Source organism: Corvus brachyrhynchos, unplaced genomic scaffold (assembly GCF_000691975.1).
Source record: "Corvus brachyrhynchos isolate BGI_N302 unplaced genomic scaffold, ASM69197v1 scaffold121, whole genome shotgun sequence".
NCBI lineage: Eukaryota > Metazoa > Chordata > Aves > Passeriformes > Corvidae > Corvus > Corvus brachyrhynchos.
In genome coordinates, this window is record NW_008236445.1 from 2,039,169 (window position 1) to 2,057,956 (window position 18,788).

Here is an 18,788-nt window from a genome sequence, read left to right on the forward strand (position 1 = left end):
TATGTATATGTATATGTATATGTATATGTATATGTATATGTATATGTATATGTATATGTATATGTATATGTATATGTATATGTATATGTATATGTATATGTATATGTATATGTATATGTATATGTATATGTATATGTATATGTATATGTATATGTATATGTATATGTATATGTATATGTATATGTATATGTATATGTATATGTATATGTATATGTATACGTGTGTGTGTATATGTATACGTGTGTGTGTGCGGCCCGGCGTGCCGTGTGATACAGCAGCTGAGTGTCCTCCTGTCCGTGGACCAGAGCCCCTCCCGGTTCCCGGTGGTCCCCGCGCCGCCACTGCACACTACAAAGCCTGTTCAGCCATAATCTCTCTCTTTATGTTGCCCTCTTCCCTGTTTCATTTATCCCCGCCCAAAATCCATGTTGCCTGGCCCCCTCACAGGAGCTGAGGTCGCAAACAGGCAGCTAGCTGGACAGAAGACTGAAAAAGGATCTCATTAATGCAACTAAATTATTATACTAAAAGTCATGCCTACAGGTCAAAAAGACCCCTGCCCAGGTGAAGACCGTTCCCCTGAGCATGTGTAGAAGGTAACTGGAGTTACAAAACTTGTATGGAAATTACCAGTCAATCATAATAGAGGGGCTGCACTTGGAGAGTTACTAACTCTGAAGTTCTGTGTATAGATAATGGCACAAAAAGTCCAGTGGGTGTGCTTGATTTGTGGAATACCACCAAACACCCGGGCTTGCACAACTCTGAAATAAATAATCAATGTCTCTCTTGAGTGTGTAATTATTGTCTTGTTGCATACCAGGTAATGAATCCAATTGTTTTGGCAACAGTGCCAGACTCTTTTCAGTGGTGCCCAGTGACAGGATGAGGAGCAATGGCCATAAACTAAACCACAAGGAGTTTGATCTCAGCATAAGGAAGAACTTCTCTACATTGAGGATGGCAGAGCATGGGAACAGGCTGCCCAGGGAGGTCGTGGAATCTTCCTCTCTGGAGATACCCAAAACCCTCCTGGACGCATTCCTGTGTAATCTGTTCTAGGTAACCCTGCCTGGTCAGGGGGTTGGACCAGACGATCTCCAGAAGGCCCTTTCAGCCCTAACAATTCTGTGATCCTGTGAACCTGGGAGCAAGGAGCAGCTGGAGACCTGTCCTTTCTCCTTTGGCCATAGGGAGCTGAGGATGGGTTAAAATTCTTTTATCTTTCTTCCACTTGATTTTGCAGCCATCACAGGGGTTCATCTGCTTGTTTTCTGCTCACTGTTTCTGGGCTCTCTTTGGTAAACTGGGACTTCTTGGAGAAGCCTGGGCCAGGATGCAGTGGTGTGCTTTGGTCCCATCTGTGACTTCAGATGGGAGAAGCTGGTCACTGTCTGTGTGTAGCCACACTCAGGTGTGTCATGGTAACAACAGCACCCTCATATCTAGCACAGAATTGCCATCTCTGAGAAGTTTGCAAAGGAAGCTTCAAAACACACAAGGAAACAGATCCTGTGGTACACCTGTCACAGAGCTTGATATTCTGATGCAGCTTTCCCCTTTTGTGTCTAATCAAAATCAGTCTTTCCTTTCTGCTGCTGGTGTTTTAGGACAGCTGGTAACTCTGATGTTTGCTCTAGAGATGCTTGTAAAGTTTGCATCTTTTAACTTTTTAGTGTCAGACTTTTTTAGCACTTTCATTCCATAACAGCTAAGAGCAGCCTTTCTTCAAAGTCAGCTGTATGTCCAGTTGGGCTGCTGGTATAAATTGTGGTGTCCTGTTTGTCCCTGGGGTTGTCCGCCATGGCAAAATCAGTAAGCTTAATGTTGGCATAAGAATACCCTCCTGTCAAAATGCTGCAGGAATAGGATGGGGAGAATGGCTGTGTTTACTCAAGCTAATATATCATATGTCACTTTAGATATTTAATGTGCTAGATTCATCCTGTGGAATTCACTTAACGTGGATAAGAGGCTTCAGGGACAAAACCTATTTTCATTAAATGATCTTTATTGTGACAAATATATACGAGTTCTGTTTACATTCACAAAATTGATTCATCTCTCTTCTAGGTGAAGATATTTGCCCCCAATATTGAGCAAAGGGATGTAGTCAATCACCTAAAAGGAAGTCCAACAGAAGAGAAGAGAAACGTGTTAGTTGAAAGTGCCAGGTTGGCAAGGGGAAACATTCAGGATTTGGCTGAACTGAAAGCTAGTGAATTTGATGCTGTCATTTTCCCTGGTAGGTATCACAAAATCACAGAATATTGTGTGTTGGAAGGGACCCACAGGGATCATCGAGTCCAACTCTTAAGTGAACAGCCTATACAGGTGATGAAGCGCACAACCTTGGTGCTATTAGCATCATGCTCTGACCAGCTGAGGTCATCTTTTAAAAGAAAATGATTTGTGATTTTTTAACTCAATATATTTGTTGATTCATAGTTCACTAAGTAAAATGCCAGAGTGATGTTTAGGTATTAAGTTATGCATCCCACCATTCCTTCTTACTAAAGGTTGTGAAAACTTTACTGCTTACTTGTGGACAAGAGCACTGACCAGAGTACAAAACTTAGGTCAGAACTCCATTACATGGCAATGCCTGAATTTCAGGGCCTCTGAAAATGTTGTCAGAATAGCAGGTTACCAAGTAGATTATGTTCCGTGTCAGATGTGAGTATATTCTGTTTTAATTATGTATCCCCTCAGCTGCTGATCAAGTTCTACTAAAATAGTTTATGGATAATTTTTTATTTAGAGACCACAAAATTGCCTTCCAGACGGAGGTAATTCTAATCACTTTTAGAAATGAGGAAGCATTATGAGGAAATCACGACTTGCTGAAGATCTCTTTCCAGAATATTCGTAGTACTGTTAAATACTGCCTTCATGATTGGGCCCAAGTGTTAATTTTGAAGTTTTCACGCTGTTGTAAGGCCAGCAGAGGGAGCATGTGTATAACACAGAGAAACAATTCTGCCTGCACTGTACGTGAGTGGTTGGTGTCAGGGCTGGGCAGGAGGGAGTAGAGGCTCACAGATGTTCTCCACGTTAATTTCATGCTTTTATAACCCAGGCTCGAGGGGATTGCTGTAATAACTGTTAGAGGGAAATAAACCCTATTAAGTTTGAGAATTAAAATCCTACCTCAGAGATTTCAGATAACACTTGAAAGTGAGCAAAGCAGGAAAGGAAAAATACTAAAAATGCAAAGCTTCTTGATGTTGCATGTTGAAGTACTTGTGGAAAATTCTATATGCTTATTGGAGAAAGTTGATGTTGTGCACATTCCATATGGAATCACCTTACTTTGATTATTCTGATGGTTATAAATCTAGTAAATAAAGGAGCTGTAAAATACAATCTGCTTATACAGTTAAATGAAGATTAAATGCACCTAAAGGGTTGTTAAAACTAATTTATAGAAAGACAAATTGGCACTATTTTAAATCAGAAATTACGTTATCAAGGCTTTTTGTCTCAGAAGATCCTATGTTATAATGTCCATTTTATATAGAATCCCCTTTGTTTTTACTGTGTTAATCTATTTTTAAAGTCCAAAAGTAATTCTAGGGAAGAAGAAAAGCTCTTCTATAATTGCTTAAGCATCAAAGTAAAACTTGAGAGTTCATTACTATAGAGGGTCAAATCACTGTTTGCATTATTCCCATGAATTCCATACTTGTGCTTTTAACTAGTATTGGTCTTTCTTCAGATCCCTCTTCCTTATTGAGGAGTACATAACAAATGGTGCAGCTGCTCTAATGATTAGCAGATGCGTGTGAGGTCTCCTGTTTGTCCCTTTGTTGCTTTTTGAAACAAGATTAAGCTTTCTGGCTTATATATAACCTACATGGTATAAAAAAGTGTGCAGTTAAACTTTTAACTTTGTAAACCCATCATTTACGGGTTACAGTGACATTGTAAAACTTTCAATACAGTAACTTAACAGTCCCACGGATACCAAGATTACGTTGTAAAAAAGAGCTTCTGTTTGGTATCAAATTTGATAACTTTTAGCAGTGCCTTATATTTAAGCTTTTTGGTTTTTTTTTTTTTTTTTCTTTTTTAGGTGGTTTTGGTGTAGCAAAGAATCTGTGTTCCTGGGCTGTAGATGGCAAGGACTGTACTGTCAATGAGCACGTGAACTCCACACTCCAAGCCTTCCACAGTGCTAAAAAGCCCATTGGTTTGTGCTGCATATCACCAGTTCTGGCAGCCAAAGTCTTTCCTGGCTGTGAGGTTACAGTTGGTCAAGATAAAAATGTAGATGGAAGGTAAGAAGGAATGGATGGAGAATTAGGATTAGGAAATGGACAGGCTTCTGTGCAGGAGTCTCTTTGGTACCAGTAAACCTGGGGAAACTTAGTTACTTTTGAGAAAAATTAGTGACAATTTTCTCTTGCATAATAGTACTAGGCACAGAACTCTCAGGGCAGACCGAGTGAATCCATGAGGTCAGGCGACTTGTGGTGCTGCAACCAGATAGACACTGTCTGTGATACCATAGAATTGTTTAAGTTGGAAAAGTCCTCTAGGATGGTAGAATCCAACCTTTAACCTAGCACTGCCAAGCCTCCACTAACCCATGTCCTTAAGTGTCATGTCTACCTGACTTGTGAATGTCTCAGATGTTCTGTGATAACATTTACAGACACATTACAATTAACAGTGAAAGCTCTAGGTGTCCTCACCTCTGGCCTAAACTATCATTCTTTGAGCCACCTTTATTGTGCAGTGTGAGGGCTCACAAGTCACGGGATGTAGCATCCATCAGTCCTAAAAGGGACAGAACAGGGGATGTTTGTACCATCATAGCTGCACAGACACACTAGCAACCAGGGATATCAAGTTATTTTTTCCCATTCCATTCATGGCAGTTGAGTGACAGATTGCAGCCCATCCTAAGCGAGATCCAGCATTTGCTTACCCAATGCCTTTGAAGGCCATGATTTATCTTGCAAACGTGTAAATGAAGAGCAGGCGTTTGGCCAGCTGGCATTCAAAGACTTGGTGCCCTGTGGTAATTTGAGTGGCTGTTTAGATTGTGTCTCTGGGCTTTTGTCTGCTCAGAAATTTTTAATAAAGTTTTTCTGGTGGTAGTGGTTTGGGGCCACTTCAGGGAGAGGGAGATGAGAACAGGGCCTAGCAGAAGTCAGTACTGCTTCAAGAACTGTCAACTCCCAATAAAACTTCTGAATTAAATTTATCAGCAGCAGTAGTGAGGGATTGCATCTGTTCCTCCCTTATCAGAAGGGAAAAGAAGAAATCAAAATCTCTACAGAATCCCAGAGGAACACCTTACATGGTGGTGTTGGAAAAGGTTGCAAGTTCAGCTGGCTTCCCTCAAACTTTTGAGGATCAGTTATAGCTGCACTTCGTATCATCTTCCAAACGTAACAAAAGATTGTTAAAAACTATTTCACCTTCTGACATATTGGGGCTCCGCATTTCAGACCTTGTTTTCAGAGGTATTAGATCACTTGATGTGTCCATAGGGAATAGGAAAATCTGATAGTAGCAGCCTCTTTAACTCCCTTGTCATCATCAGCTAAAGAGTCATGTAGATATTATTGTAGTTCTCTCATTCAAGTTACGTATGCAGAATTTTATGGCTGTGTCATCGCTTTATATTAATTAAAGTCTTTTTATTTACAGATTTCCTGATGCTGAAACGGCATCTGCTATAGCAGAGCTTGGATGTAAGCACATTTGCAAAAATGTAAATGAATCCCATGTGGATAAAGCCAATAAAATAGTTACTACCTGTGCTTTCATGTGCAAGGCTCCTCTGCATGAAATCTTTGATGGAATTGGAACAATGGTACAAGAAGTCCTGAAGCTTGCCTGACTAGAAGTGTACAGACTTCTCCAAGGAAATCAGTGTAGCTAAGCATAAACATTTAGCTTCCTTTGAGTGAATTAATAAAATAATGCAACTGCTAAACTTCACAGTTCCTGGTTTGTTTGGTGTGGTGGAGTGTTTTTTAATATTTAATACATCCGATGGTTACTGCTGAATTTAACCTATTTATTTCTCTTTAAAAATAGAAGCCATATGTTGAAGGTGATGGGGGGGTTCTTTTTTTTTTTTTTTAATGAATCCAAATGTATTCAGTCTTAAAAAGACTGAATGGGCAATGGGGTTTTATCACATCACTAAAGGTTATCAGTAATTCACATTTGCTGTTACCCAGCTGTAATGAAATAGCTGTAAATGAGTCTGATTACCTTCAGTATAGGTGAGCAATTCTGATTTCTAATCAGAAGGGAAAAATAAAAGAATGTGGTTATTTGGGTTCTTTTTTCCCCTTGCAAGTCTTTAAGCAAGTATTACTAATGGACTTCTGAATTTTTTGCAGAGCCCCTAGGTAAACCAACTTTATAAACCAAGATCCAGCACAAATGAATGCATTGTATGTGGAAAAGATACACGTTTTGCTCTAATAAAAGAAGTAATTTCAGATTTATTTAGTGAAATGAATTAGCTTTATTTCGTGATTTTTTTTTTTGCATACATCAGTTAGTGCCCTGAGGAAGATAATTTTATATGTGTTAGAGTACATGCTTTGATCTTACAAAGCTGAACAAAGAGTTGGCAGCTTCTCTTAGAAGCTCAGTCTAGCAAGGCTTTGTATTAGAGGAGCAAAAAATTCCCAGAATTCATTATCAAGGTTCCCTGTGGACACTCAGTTGTCTGGCATAAGAAGTGCTCTGGTGTTCGCAGGTCTCTGTCACTCCTGCCCAGTGTAGTGTAGCCCACACTCTGCTGGGCCTGAAGTAACCTAAACCGACACCACGTGCTCAGTGTCTCCTGTAACGGGGGTGGGAATAAAAAGGGGAACAGACCTATACCACACAGAAGCCAAGAGGTGGAACTGGGAAAGAATGCCTTTATGAGAGGAGGGTGCAGCTGTCCCTCACGCTCAGCACTCGTGTGAGCAGGCTGGGCCCAGGCCTTTGCTGCCTCAGTGCAAGAGCGATCGCTGCAACGATGCCTGACTCGCTGCAGGGTATCAAGTGCTACCACTCCCTACCTGGGCTGTGTTTATTTTAGCACAAATGTCAACGCTCATATGTAACAGGTGCCCTCTTCAAGGAGATTGTAGAAATAAATCTACAGAAATAAATATATAACGGCTCTTGTTCTCTGTACTTCTAACTGTGATGATTTTCATGGACACAGCACTTCCATACTCTTCCAGAATTTGGATTTCCTGTATGGAGTTATTTAGGAGCAACAGCACACAGATTTTTGGCAGTAGAGCAGGGAGATTTTTGTGCCATGCGCAAGCAGTGAGTGCTCTGCCTCTAGAGGTCCAAAGATAGCTGAAGTTGGTTGTGCCAGCAGAGGATCTTCTGTTCAGCCTGACTAAGCTGGGCACATAATCACCAAATTATTTAGTTAGTTAAAATCCACAATATTGGACTGAATATGGTTCTTGTGTTATAGGAGTCTTATTTAAAAGTGCTTGAGTCACTAAGTAAGAGTTTGTCCTGAATTTTGCATTGGCTTTGTGAAGAGCAGGTAGCTGTTGGCTGGAACATTCAAAGGAAGCGCAGCTTGTCTGGAAGCGCTCTAGCTGACTGTCCTGATAGGAATGTACTTAACACAGAGCAGTCCTCTACTTTTTCCAGGTTGTACACGGTCTCTACAATGCCTTCCACAGCTTCAGCAGGCAGAATGCCAAGGGCATTGGATTGAAACTTTTTCTCCAAGTCCTCCTTTTTCAGAGGTTTCCTCCAGTGCCCGTAGAAGGTAGTGCAGCGGTCGCTGATCATGTTGCCATCCTCAAGTATGATGCTCACTTCGCAGTAAAGGCTGTCAAAGCTGGGGGTGTTGTCAGGAGGGTGCTCCAGCTGTGTTTTGCAGAGGAGCTCCTGCAAGGCTGGCCGGTGAACATTCTCAGTGGAGAAGGACTGGACTGACATGCTGCCGTCCAGCAAAGCAGAGCACGCAACAAACTGGAAGGAGTGTCGTGCTTCATGCTCTGAGGCTGGGCTAGGTCTGTTCACATATTTGACCTCAGGGACTTTGAGAATGACTTTCTCAATTTTATCAAGGGGGAGCAAGTTCTCACTGCTCTCCACAAGCTTCCTCCTAACAGAAGATGCTGCATCAGCCACCCAGTGTGTTGCAAGATGAGCAGGAAAGCGTTTGATGGCCACATCTTGCTGGTCCAAGAGCCAGGGGTAGGACTGCAAGGTTGGCAGAGTCTGTGGGTTGTAATCTGTATAAAAGGCACCCATCCCTGACTCCATGTCCAAGATCTGTTTGTTTCCTTCAAGACCCTGTAAAGCTAAGCAAGCTGCTTCCAATCCGTGCTTGGCAGCATTCCCAACGTGGAGGGGCTTTATCTGGGTTGCTGCATTAGCCAGTGGGGCACCTGCATAGGAGGCAGCAATAGCCAAGGCATTTTTACATTCCAGCTGGTCAAGAGCTAACAGTTTAGCACAAGCTGCTGCACTCCCCATTGTACCAACCACAGCTGGTGGGTGAAACCTGAGAAAACAAAAGTATCTTCATTACCAGATTACAAAACCTCAAATTCACTATATACAAAAGCTTTTCATTTATTGCCATGGAAAATGGATTGGGCCATAAAGAAACACACATTCAGCATTCACGTGTGGGCCTAACTGAGAGTTGTCACTTTTCCCCAGGAAAAAGTTAAACTGGAATAGTACTGCTTGCAGTAGGTCTTCCCCAGAAGGCAACTGAAACATTAGAGCTGCTCATAGTTCAAAGCAAATTTATAGTCACATATAAAGTTATATTTATTATTATTTAAATTTATATATTATTATAGATCTATAAAAATTCAAAGTAGGGAGATCATCTCCTTACTGTGAATTGATCAATGCTTTCACAAAGAAATCTATTAGCTCAAGAGTTAGGAGTCAAGTGTATTTACATGTAAAATGAACCTTCCCTAAATTTTCAGATAAACAGCCCTGTATTTTAACTGACATTTAATTATGTATATTAACACTGATTAAAAACCACTTCCACTCAACTCTCTACTTTAAACATTTCTATGTACCTTTTTGGAATATTCTTGGCTTCTCTGGAGAACTGCAGCAACCTGCCTTGCACTTCAATTCCCACATTGAAAGCTAAGAGCAGATCAAGACCAGAGATTTTTTTCTTCTGAGGAAAGGCCTCTGAGAGTGCAATCACTGCGGAGAGCACAGCCCCGGATGGGTGTGTGGCTGGATGCCAGGTGTCATCGAAGTCCATTGAGTGCACCTAAAGGAAAGAAAAGCATTGATCTGTTGTTAGAAATAAACTCTGACTTGACAAGATTGCCTCAGTCAAATGAAACTACTGTAACTGGTATAAAAAAGTACAGAAGAACTAAATCTTCCTTAGAAAGCAAAAAATTCAGAAGTCTTTTAAAGACCTTTACTCCCAACATGGCTGTCTGAGAAGTGGCAATGCAGCAGAGATCTTACCTCAAAGGAGTATAATTCTAATCCAAGTTGTACCAGCCTGAAACCAGTGTGACAGTGATTCCTTTTTTCTGCAGTTGGCTTTTGCTGCTTTAATTAGACTGGTATAATTAAATCAGATGTTCTAGGTCCACCATGTGAACAGTGAATTTTCACTTTCTCCAAAACATAATGAAATATAAACATAATGAAATTACTTCCCTGGTGCTGCAAGTGATGCTGCTATTAGGACTTGCACCATAAAACTATAGCAGTTAAATACTGCTAAATGAAATTTATATCATCAGAGCTACTTCTCTGGTGCAACCATTCACAGGCAACAGGCACAAGCCTGCAAATGTACAGGAGGCCTTAGCCTGAATTTTCAGCATACTGAAACAAGACCTGTTACACAAGGAACCAGACTCCCTGGAGTGCTGGGACTTAGGAGAAAGCTACAGTCTTAATGTGGAATGAGCTGCTTGGCTCAAGAGACTATCCCAAGTGGTGCCTTCTCTTTCTCATGCCCAGAGCCCAGCTGCTCAGGAAGATTTTAGGTGTTCCCAGCTTGGCATATGGCTGCTGATCTGGTAGCTGATGGTTCCCAACAGTGCAGTCAGTGTCTGTAACGAACTGCTTATCAGACACATTCCTTCCCCTCACAAAGTTTTGAGATCCCCCAGGGACCTGAGAGCATCAGGGACAGCATTTTTTATGTAGCATAATAACACCTCAAAAACTAAGCTTTCACATCTGTTCACTCATGTCTTACTTTGGAGCAAGCTGGTCAGGTTTTGCCCTGTAATACTGCGATTGTGCATTTCTGAGGACTGTTTCTAAACAGATAGAAGAAAACCCAGCCTCTGCCTTGAAAAACTTTGATGCCATGTGGGAAGATGCCTTGCAGTGCAGGATAAGGAAATTTGTGCCCAGTACCCTGTAAGCTGTGTTTCTGGCGTCTTCAGTAAGTGCTTAAAATTGACCTGTGACCAAGATGTAAACTGAAATGATCATATATATGCTAACAGCCAGATCTGAATATCACAAGGGCTGCCAGGAGCTGAGAGGTATCAGATCTCATTTCCAAGGTAATTTTCTCTACATTGGAAATGAGCTGTTAAATTGGACCTCTGATATTGTTGTCACACTAATTTAAATAGGCTTAATATTACTATTTCTTTGGTTGGTCATCTTCCCTAATTTTGCATAATTGCCAAATTTGTCTACCCCACCTCTTGTGCATCTTTCAATTTCAAATGGTTTCAGCCTCAATCTGAATTTAGACAAATGTCTGGGGAGTCAGTTACTGCTTTAATGACAAACTGTGTGTCCAAAATTTATAACTGGCTTTTGGAAACTGGATAACTGAAGATTAAGTTGCCTTGTGATATTATATGTGTATGTATCTATATGTGCATCTGTCTGGGTTTTTCTGTAGCTGTACTTTGCCAATTGGCATGAAATTCGGATCCCAGTGAAATGAGGTAGAGCTAGAGTGTGTCTTTTTAAGCGGCTACAGCAAGGTTGTAACCTTGCTACAAGGTTACCAGCTTGTAAACCGTAGAGTTCTGACATTTGACAACAGCCCCAAGTCCCACGTTAAAGGTAAGGGATGCTGTTGAGTTTGGATCACACATATATCATACCTTAAATTTAATCTCACTAGAAGGAAGTTGAAGCACATTAGGAGAATAGTCTAGGAAAGTTTTGTAGCAGGCGTCAGAATAAGCTAAGATTTTTGGAACATTCTGTTCTCTATAGAGCAAGAATGGCATCAATTTGTATGATTAAAGAGCAAATAAAAGAGCATCCCTTACAGCCACTCCATTCACAAAAGCTGCATACAGAGGAGGCAGTCGGAAATCCAAGTGGCCCCAGATGGTACTGGATAAATCTGAGCTGTAGATCTGAAACAAATTGACATCAATTAATTCAAAGTCCTGAACCTAAGGATAAATGTGCATTGCATCTCTGATGTAACTGAGAGCAGACCATGCCCTCTCGGGACCTAACTGTTCCCTTTTATGAGAAAAACAGTGTTCCTTCAGAAAGTATGAAAAGAAACTCAGTTTCCTGTTTTCTTATGTCCTGTTCCACCCAAACAGAGCTCGGAGGCAGACCAACACCATCCATCTGGCCACTCAGTACCTTCACACAACCTCTGGCTACTGATGCCCCTTCTCACTACCCACTGACAAGTCCCTCAGAATCACAGAATCAACTGGGTTGGAAAAAACCTCTGAGGTCATCAAGTCTGACCTAAACGATGACAGGACTGTCATCATCTTGTTGGGGAAGACGTCTTGTTAAACGGTTTTGTTTCCAGTGTTTTAGTAAGACCCTGAGTAAATGATAGATGGCCTCCTGGTGCTGCAAACTGAATAAAACAGCATGAACTACCATGGCTTGGAAAGGGGAATTCCCTGTGGGAAGAGACTTACTGGCACACAGAGCTCTGGAGCACAAGTCCCACTAGGCAGAGCTGAATGAAAAAACAGTGGGATAAACTCCTCTTCATTGATGCACTCCTGTGTTGGGAAGGCTTCTTTTCAGGGCCAATTACTCTGCTAGCATGAGGAGAGCAAGACTAGAGGAGAAGCATGGCTAATGCACCTCAGACAACAATTATGTTTTATGGACTGCAAGTAACCCACTGCTAACTCCCCACCTCTTTAACAGTTCCTTGATTTGAAAGGCTGGTGATAAGTGATGTTTACTTTGCTGATGCTTTTAATAAAATATCATAGGTGAAAGAAAGGAAGGGGTTCTTAGCTGACTGTGTTTGTAGAGGGGGATCTTAGCATACAGGCTGATACATAGGCTTCTGCCCATCCAGAGTGGAAAGTAACTTGAGCACTGAAGTTTCACTGTTTCCAGTGGGAAGAACGCCATTTCTTTCTTTCCATCCACAAAAGAATTTCACCATGGCAAAATTTCCTTTTCATAGCCTAAGTTTTCCCTTGTTTGCTTAAAGCTAAACCTGAGGGTGTGCTATGAATAGCAGACACCTTACCTTGCTGTACTGTGTCACTTTTTGGCAGACCTCGGTGCTGGTACCCAGAAGCCCCACTCCAAGAGTATCCAGAATCATTCGCTTACTTCTCTGAATTACTTGATCTGTCAACTGATTTGCATTCAAACCATGAATCACCTTGGCAAAATTTCCTGTAACTGTCTGGGAAGGGAAAAAATAAAGAAAAAGAAGTAGATATTTCTCTATATTTAAAGGAAACACTATTTTAAACTTTTTCTTTCCTCTTTTTTTCCTTTCCTCTTTTTTTTCTTTCATTTTTGGGTTTCTGACTAGCTTGCTGGTCATTTCTGCCCCTGCTTACATGAATTGCATCAGCAAAACCAAGGTTTGAATTCTTCCTCTTTTTATTCCCAGAAATGTCACTGTGTTATTTATATTTTATTTATGCTTTTATCATTATCCTTTTCTGTTCTGTATTTCTTCTGCTTTCTCCCTGAGTCCTTGAGAGTATGCACTGCAGGTGCTGTAACTATGCAAGATTATCTCTGTCATCTCTGTCTCTATCTTATCCCCATTTCATCTCCATCTCCATCTCTAATGACTATGTTTTTACTTCTATTTGGGAGGTGTGTGTGTGTGACACACACACACACAGACACCCCCCCCAAATAGAAGTAAAACCATCTTTCCCATAGCACCTGCTTATTGGTATTGAAATCAGTGGGAGAGTAGCATTTCAAGCCAGTGTACCCACTACCACACAAGAAGGCAAGATTTAATCTCCCTGATTAGCAGCCTTACTATCCCAAATCTTGCTGAGCTTGGAGCTCAGTGGGAGGCAGGAGTTGTCAGCCCTACCTTTCACATATTGCTCATAGCTCCCAGCTCCCATTGAATTCACTCTCAGCTGGAGTCCCAGATTTTCTCCAAGACAAGGTCTTGCCTCTTTGAAAAGCAGTGGCTCCTTGTTCCTGGATCCTGCTGCTCTGGCAATTATATATATTTATTTTCCTCTCCTATTGAGCAATGACCCATTATGCAAATTCAACCTGCTTCTTGGCTGTGAACTGTTGTTAGTATCTCTATTAGAAAATAATCTAAAACTTCCCTTTCTGGACCATTAGAAATGTCCTGCTGTAGAGGTACATATTATTTGCCACCAGTCTATACACACACTTTCTTTTTTACACTGGCAGTAGTGAATATTTATCTTCTCTCTCTTTGAAAATTATCTCCTTACCTTTCTCCTCTTCCTTCCCCTTCCTTTACTCCCCTGCACATATCCACGCCGAGTGGTGGTATTTCCTTTTGCCCTTCATTTTTCTGAGTTAAAGAAACCAAACTGTTCTCTCCTTTACAATATGGACTCACCCCTACTATGCTCGTAAATTTTCATTACTTTGTTCACACTGGATTCCTTGTACCCATCATTACAACCCAGTTCTCACTCACACTTGTAGTGAAGCATTAAGATTATCTTGAAGAAGCAGTTACAAGCAGTTTAAAGCAGGTGAATCACATATCCTGTGGTGTGATGGGCACCTACTGAGACATACAGAATGAGGATATGAAAGCTTAAACAGAGAATCGCATCTTACAGTGCAAAGAGACAGTACCTTTGCCCACATCTTGCAGGGGTGATGCAAGGTCCCAGAGAGAGGCAGCAAATGAGTGGTGGCCAGTGAGCAGGGGAACTCACTCTCTCACTGTTTATATGTGTCTGTCTGAGGTGGGGAAGGGGTTACGCCTTTTTTACTTGTGCATCTTGTCCTGCCCATTTCCTCTCCTGCCTGTAAATGTTCTTTTTGCTTCACTTTCAACTTTCCTCTGACTAATTGTACAATAAACCTCTGGGACACATGTGATAGGACTTAGCCAGTCATGTTTACATGTTGTGTAAATTAATACATGCAATACTTCATTACCAGATAGAAACTGATTCAAGTGTCTTACATCTGGTAGCATGGAGAGGTGTGTGGAACCACGGTAATCCATGGATAGCTCTACTGGTTGGGAAAGTCCAGTGCTAGACTACAGGATGGCAAAGGTTTTTTTTAGCTTAAACAACCTGTTGTTAATTTGTTTTGTTTTTTTCTTCTTTTGCTATATGTCTCATCTCTAACACATACAATTTAGCCTTGGGAAATGTAGAATTTCATCTTCATAAGAATTTCAGACCATAAATTGGATTAAGACAGTTCTTGGCACTTAGAAGTGTTTTAAAAGCATGAATCACTGTGTGTTAGTGATAGATAGGGAATGAGAAATCCCTGCCTATCCCATCAGGAAGGGAGCAGACCCCACAGGAGCATGACTAGGGGCCACTGATTAATTCTGAATTAAGTAATGATGTCTGAAGTATGGGAATCACCTGGATTACGGAACAAAGTATCAAATCTTGGCTTTGCAGACCTGCACTTCCATGAAAAGTACTGCCTAAAACTTAATCTAGGAACGTCAGCCCTTTACTGAGAATACCTCCAAAATTTTTGTAAAGCCTTATGTAATTCCTGAGTGCTTCCAGGCAGATAACAGCATGGGTCAGGAGGTAAAGCTAAACATCGATTTGAGTGGTTCTAACCACTACTGAAAGGTCCTGTTTCAGGCTGTGTCCTTCCCCCTCTCCTGCCCCTGGATACATAGTCCTCCTTGGGCCAGCCCTGATGCTGAGCAGACCCATTTCTGAGCTGGTCCAGCCTGTCTCCAGAGCTAGCTCAGTGATTCTCAGCAGTCAGGCATAAATGAGTTTCATTCCCTTGGAAATGCAAAATTAAATCTCACAGCACAAGCAGAGGGAGAGAGGAGTAGGGCTAGCAGTATTCTGTGAAATTTTGGGAGGGCACGGACACGTAACGTGAGAGAAGAGGGAATCAACTGTTCCCCAGCAAGCTCTAACCCAGACATTTGCCTATTTTGCCTGTGCTTTTAGACAGTTCTGCTTTTGGGTGTCATCTTCTGGTGCTTAACTTGATGCTGAAAATTGCACTGGGTAACAAAGAACCCTAAATGATAGAAGTGGTGATGAGTCAGTTCACAGATACAGCCAAAGAGCCTGAGGCCCGGGATTCCTAAAACCCAGCCCTACAAACACATATATGATTTTGCGCAGGCTAACCTGCATGATGTGAAAGCTCCATTTAAACCCTTGTCCTGTCTTTCTTTTAAATATGAGCTGCTGATCAGCATGGCTACTGAACTTATTCCCACCCATGTCTCTATGAGTATGCCACAGTTTCCTCACCCATGCAGGTATAACTTGCATCTGCATAAAACATGTCCTAGTTCCTGGGTGACATGTGCTTTGCCAAATCCTGACCCCACAGGGAGAGAGAACCAGAATGTGCATCAGTGCTTCTTCCTTGCCCCCCATATTTCCACACTGAGGGAAACCTCAGCGGTAGCCTGGATGTAGAATTACCTTTGGAGCTGATAAAATCTGGCCCACATAATGGGATTGCTCATGTTGACAAGGTTGGCAGTGGTAGAAATGTTAATAGAAGTTAATGCTATTGGGCTGAAAAAGGGAAAGATTTTATTAACTTTCACTTTCGTTCCTTCAGCTCATTCTTCTCTTCAGAAAACTGCAAGAAAATATTTATATTTCAGAACCACAGAATCACAGAGTGGCTGCAGTTGTAAGGACCATCTTGTCCAACCTCTAACAAGGCCATCCAGAGCAGGCTGTGTCCAGTTAGGTTCTGAATATTTCTGAGCACAGAGGCTCCACAGCCTCCCTGGGCAACCACAAAAAAATTACCTTTGAGATTACATTTATAACCCCATTCTGTTTCTCATTTCTTTCTCCTCCTCAAGTGAGATAGAGGTCCTGCTGCCTTAATCCCATGATGAGACTCCAGAGTGAATCTGGATGGGAAAGAGAACTTGTGATGTGCCTTGCAATGTGATGTGCAGTCACGTGCTGCTAGCTGATCTCAGATACATGGTCACTTCTTTCTGCGATCTTGACTGCAGGAGGGACTGTCCCATGCATTGCAACAATAACATTAGTACTATTTAAGGACTGAACTATTACGAGAAAGTGACTTTTTGTTAAGAAAAGAAAGAAGTGGAACTGTACATTTGCTTGGGAAATCAATTTCCAAACTGTGCTCTGCAGACCTCAGACTCAGGTGTACACTGTAGACTGTAAGGGAAAAGAAAGCAATATGATTATCACTGCAGGGGGAAGAGGCATCTATACAAAGTCCTGTACCTCCACAGCAGAATTCCTAGGGGTCTAAACAGAAGAAGGTTGAAAATCAGTGACTGAGAGTTTGGTACAGGCTGTCTACCCTGACAAAGGGAATCTGCTGCTTTCCTCTTCTTTGACACAATACACATGGTTCAGCAATTTGGGCAGACAATTTGTTAAGTAGAAAGTGTGGTGGAAAGACAAAATGTGTTCATCCAGATGCCATTTGCAGCATCGCACGCAGCTACAGTAACGAGCTGTGTTGATTACAGAACAAGGCTTTAGAAAACCAGTGCCCCACAGAGTCTATTTTCTCCTGCTGACATCACATTTTTAAGCTCCTTTTTCCCTTCTTTTGCCTCCTGTTATTTTACGCTAAGCTCTGCCCACACCTGCAAGCTGTATGTTTGCAACTGAAAGCAATTTTGACCCTAGCCTTGTGCTCCTTTTGTTCTAAGGAAATATAAAAATGTGACAAAATACGGAGTCCAGGCTTCCTTTTCTCTAAGCCAGCTTTTAAAAAGTAACTTTATTCATGGCCTGTGCTTAGATGAGAAAACAGGAGACAGGTGCCAATGTGCTGTGGTTACAGAGACTCTGCTGTTGCTGTGAGTCTGAAAACAACTTACAAGTGCAGGACTTGCTCTTTTTCCCTCTAGTGGGATATTTTAATTACAGTAAAAAGGTGAGAATCTTAGTGAATTGTCTGGAATAGATGGCTTGATCTAAAACCTGTTAGCAGCCCTACAGCCATAACTCTTCAGATCCTGTAATATTGCACCTACTGTTGTTATAGCCCCTGTGCCTCTTTTTCCTCAAGCCTACCCTCCCACATTTACCCCAACAGTGGGTACTAAGCCAGACAGAAATAACACACAGCAAATGCAATAGGCAATGATTGCACCATGAAATGTACTGTCCTGGAAATTTCTAGCCTACAGTAGTTCTCTTATTCACTTACTTGCACAACTAGTGGCAATGGCAGTGAAATCTCTGAGAAGTTATCACCCTTGTTTGTTTTTTTTTCAAAGTTGCCAGAGCAAATCTTGGAAGTTCCCATCCATATTCTGGTGAAGGTTGCTATGAGTCAATGTGCTGGTCAGTGCACTACATTATACCACCTTTCTTGCCTTCCTAAATTAGCAGTGCTATTCCTAAAGGCAATACCTCAAGGTTCATTTTAACTTGTGATATAGATGCTGGTTTGCTTCAATGAGCTGTAAGATAGAGGTACCAGACATACCTGGGATATTCGCTTAGGACCACATCCAAGACAGCATCATTTATGGAGTAGTGCTGTTGCTGCCTGCTCCTAGGTCGCCCTTCCCTCTCCCTGAGACTAGTCAGACAAGTCAGGACTTGCCCCTGCCATGTGCTCTGAACCTATTTGCTCTAGTGCGTGGGCAAAACCAAAAGTGACTCAGGAGCAGTGTCTGATTGGCCGGTCACCCCGGTCCGCCCCTAGCTCTCGCCTTTCCCTTCTCGTGAATAAAAGAGAGAGCTCAGAGTGGGCCCACCCTCTTTGGCTCAGCTCCCTTCTGCGAGCCGCTTAGGTGTGTCTGTGTCTCTATTGAAAGCATCTGATTGCAGGAGTAAGGCATGAGCCAAAGGCTATATTTCTCCCTCTTTGCTTCTACTGGTGGTGTCAACTTTGCAGCTGCCATTTTGCAGCTTTTAGAGCTACTGAAATGCTGGATTGCCCGTGCTACGTCTCTAGTCTGCCCGAGGCTTTCTAAGGCGTTGAACTACGAGCTAGCCAGTAAAAGTGCTGTGAGTATTTCCACATAATGCGAAGAGGCCTGGTCTATAACTGTGAGAAGACACTGCAGCTCCATGAAGTTCCTGTTGATCCAACGTGCGTTTTAGCTCTCACCAATGCTACAGCTTTTAACTCTTTTACTGGTGCCACCACTCAGTTTTACCCTGTCTTCTGCAGCATGCTCAGGCTCTGCTGCAACACTGTGGATCACGTGCAGTTCTCCAGTGGAAGGACTAAGGGATGAGTCTCAGGGTGCTTTGGGGGCGGGGTCTTTGATGGTTTATGATGCCTTCTAAGATAGGAAAGCTGCATGTCATGTAGCTGAGCCAGTTATGCCCCATCAGAAGGGATGAATACCTTCAGGCCTACGTGTGAATGTGACCCTTCCCAAGGTGGGGGGGTTTTACACCCAAGTGGGAAGTGTAAGG

The 18,788-nt window shown here is 42.0% G+C and overlaps 2 protein-coding genes across 3 annotated transcripts in view; one reads left to right on the forward strand and one right to left on the reverse strand.

Annotated features, from left to right (window-relative positions):
- The window catches only part of LOC103624434 (ES1 protein homolog, mitochondrial), a 6,226-nt gene extending 266 nt beyond the window's left edge, over nucleotides 1-5,960 (forward strand). The window contains exons 2-4 of the mRNA XM_017725794.1: nucleotides 2,074-2,245; nucleotides 4,076-4,280; nucleotides 5,662-5,960. Coding sequence (XP_017581283.1) covers nucleotides 2,074-2,245; nucleotides 4,076-4,280; nucleotides 5,662-5,854 — 570 coding nt within the window. The 3' untranslated portion in view covers nucleotides 5,855-5,960. The remainder of the gene's footprint in view (nucleotides 1-2,073; nucleotides 2,246-4,075; nucleotides 4,281-5,661) is intronic.
- A 490-nt stretch (nucleotides 5,961-6,450) lies between these two features.
- On the reverse strand, nucleotides 6,451-17,929 carry ACOD1 (aconitate decarboxylase 1). Of its 2 annotated transcripts, none has more exons than XM_017725813.1 (5): nucleotides 17,845-17,929; nucleotides 12,449-12,610; nucleotides 11,253-11,342; nucleotides 9,048-9,253; nucleotides 6,451-8,506 (listed from the first exon to the last, which is right to left on the reverse strand). In XM_017725813.1, exons 2-5 carry the CDS (start codon nucleotides 12,524-12,526, stop codon nucleotides 7,552-7,554), a joined length of 1,329 nt encoding a protein of 442 aa, XP_017581302.1. In that variant the 5' UTR covers nucleotides 12,527-12,610; nucleotides 17,845-17,929; the 3' UTR covers nucleotides 6,451-7,551. The 2 variants fall into 2 exon arrangements, with proteins under 2 accessions (XP_017581302.1, XP_008641900.1); XM_008643678.2 differs by lacking the exon at nucleotides 17,845-17,929 and adding an exon at nucleotides 14,026-14,130.
- Nucleotides 17,930-18,788: the final 859 nt, after the last annotated feature.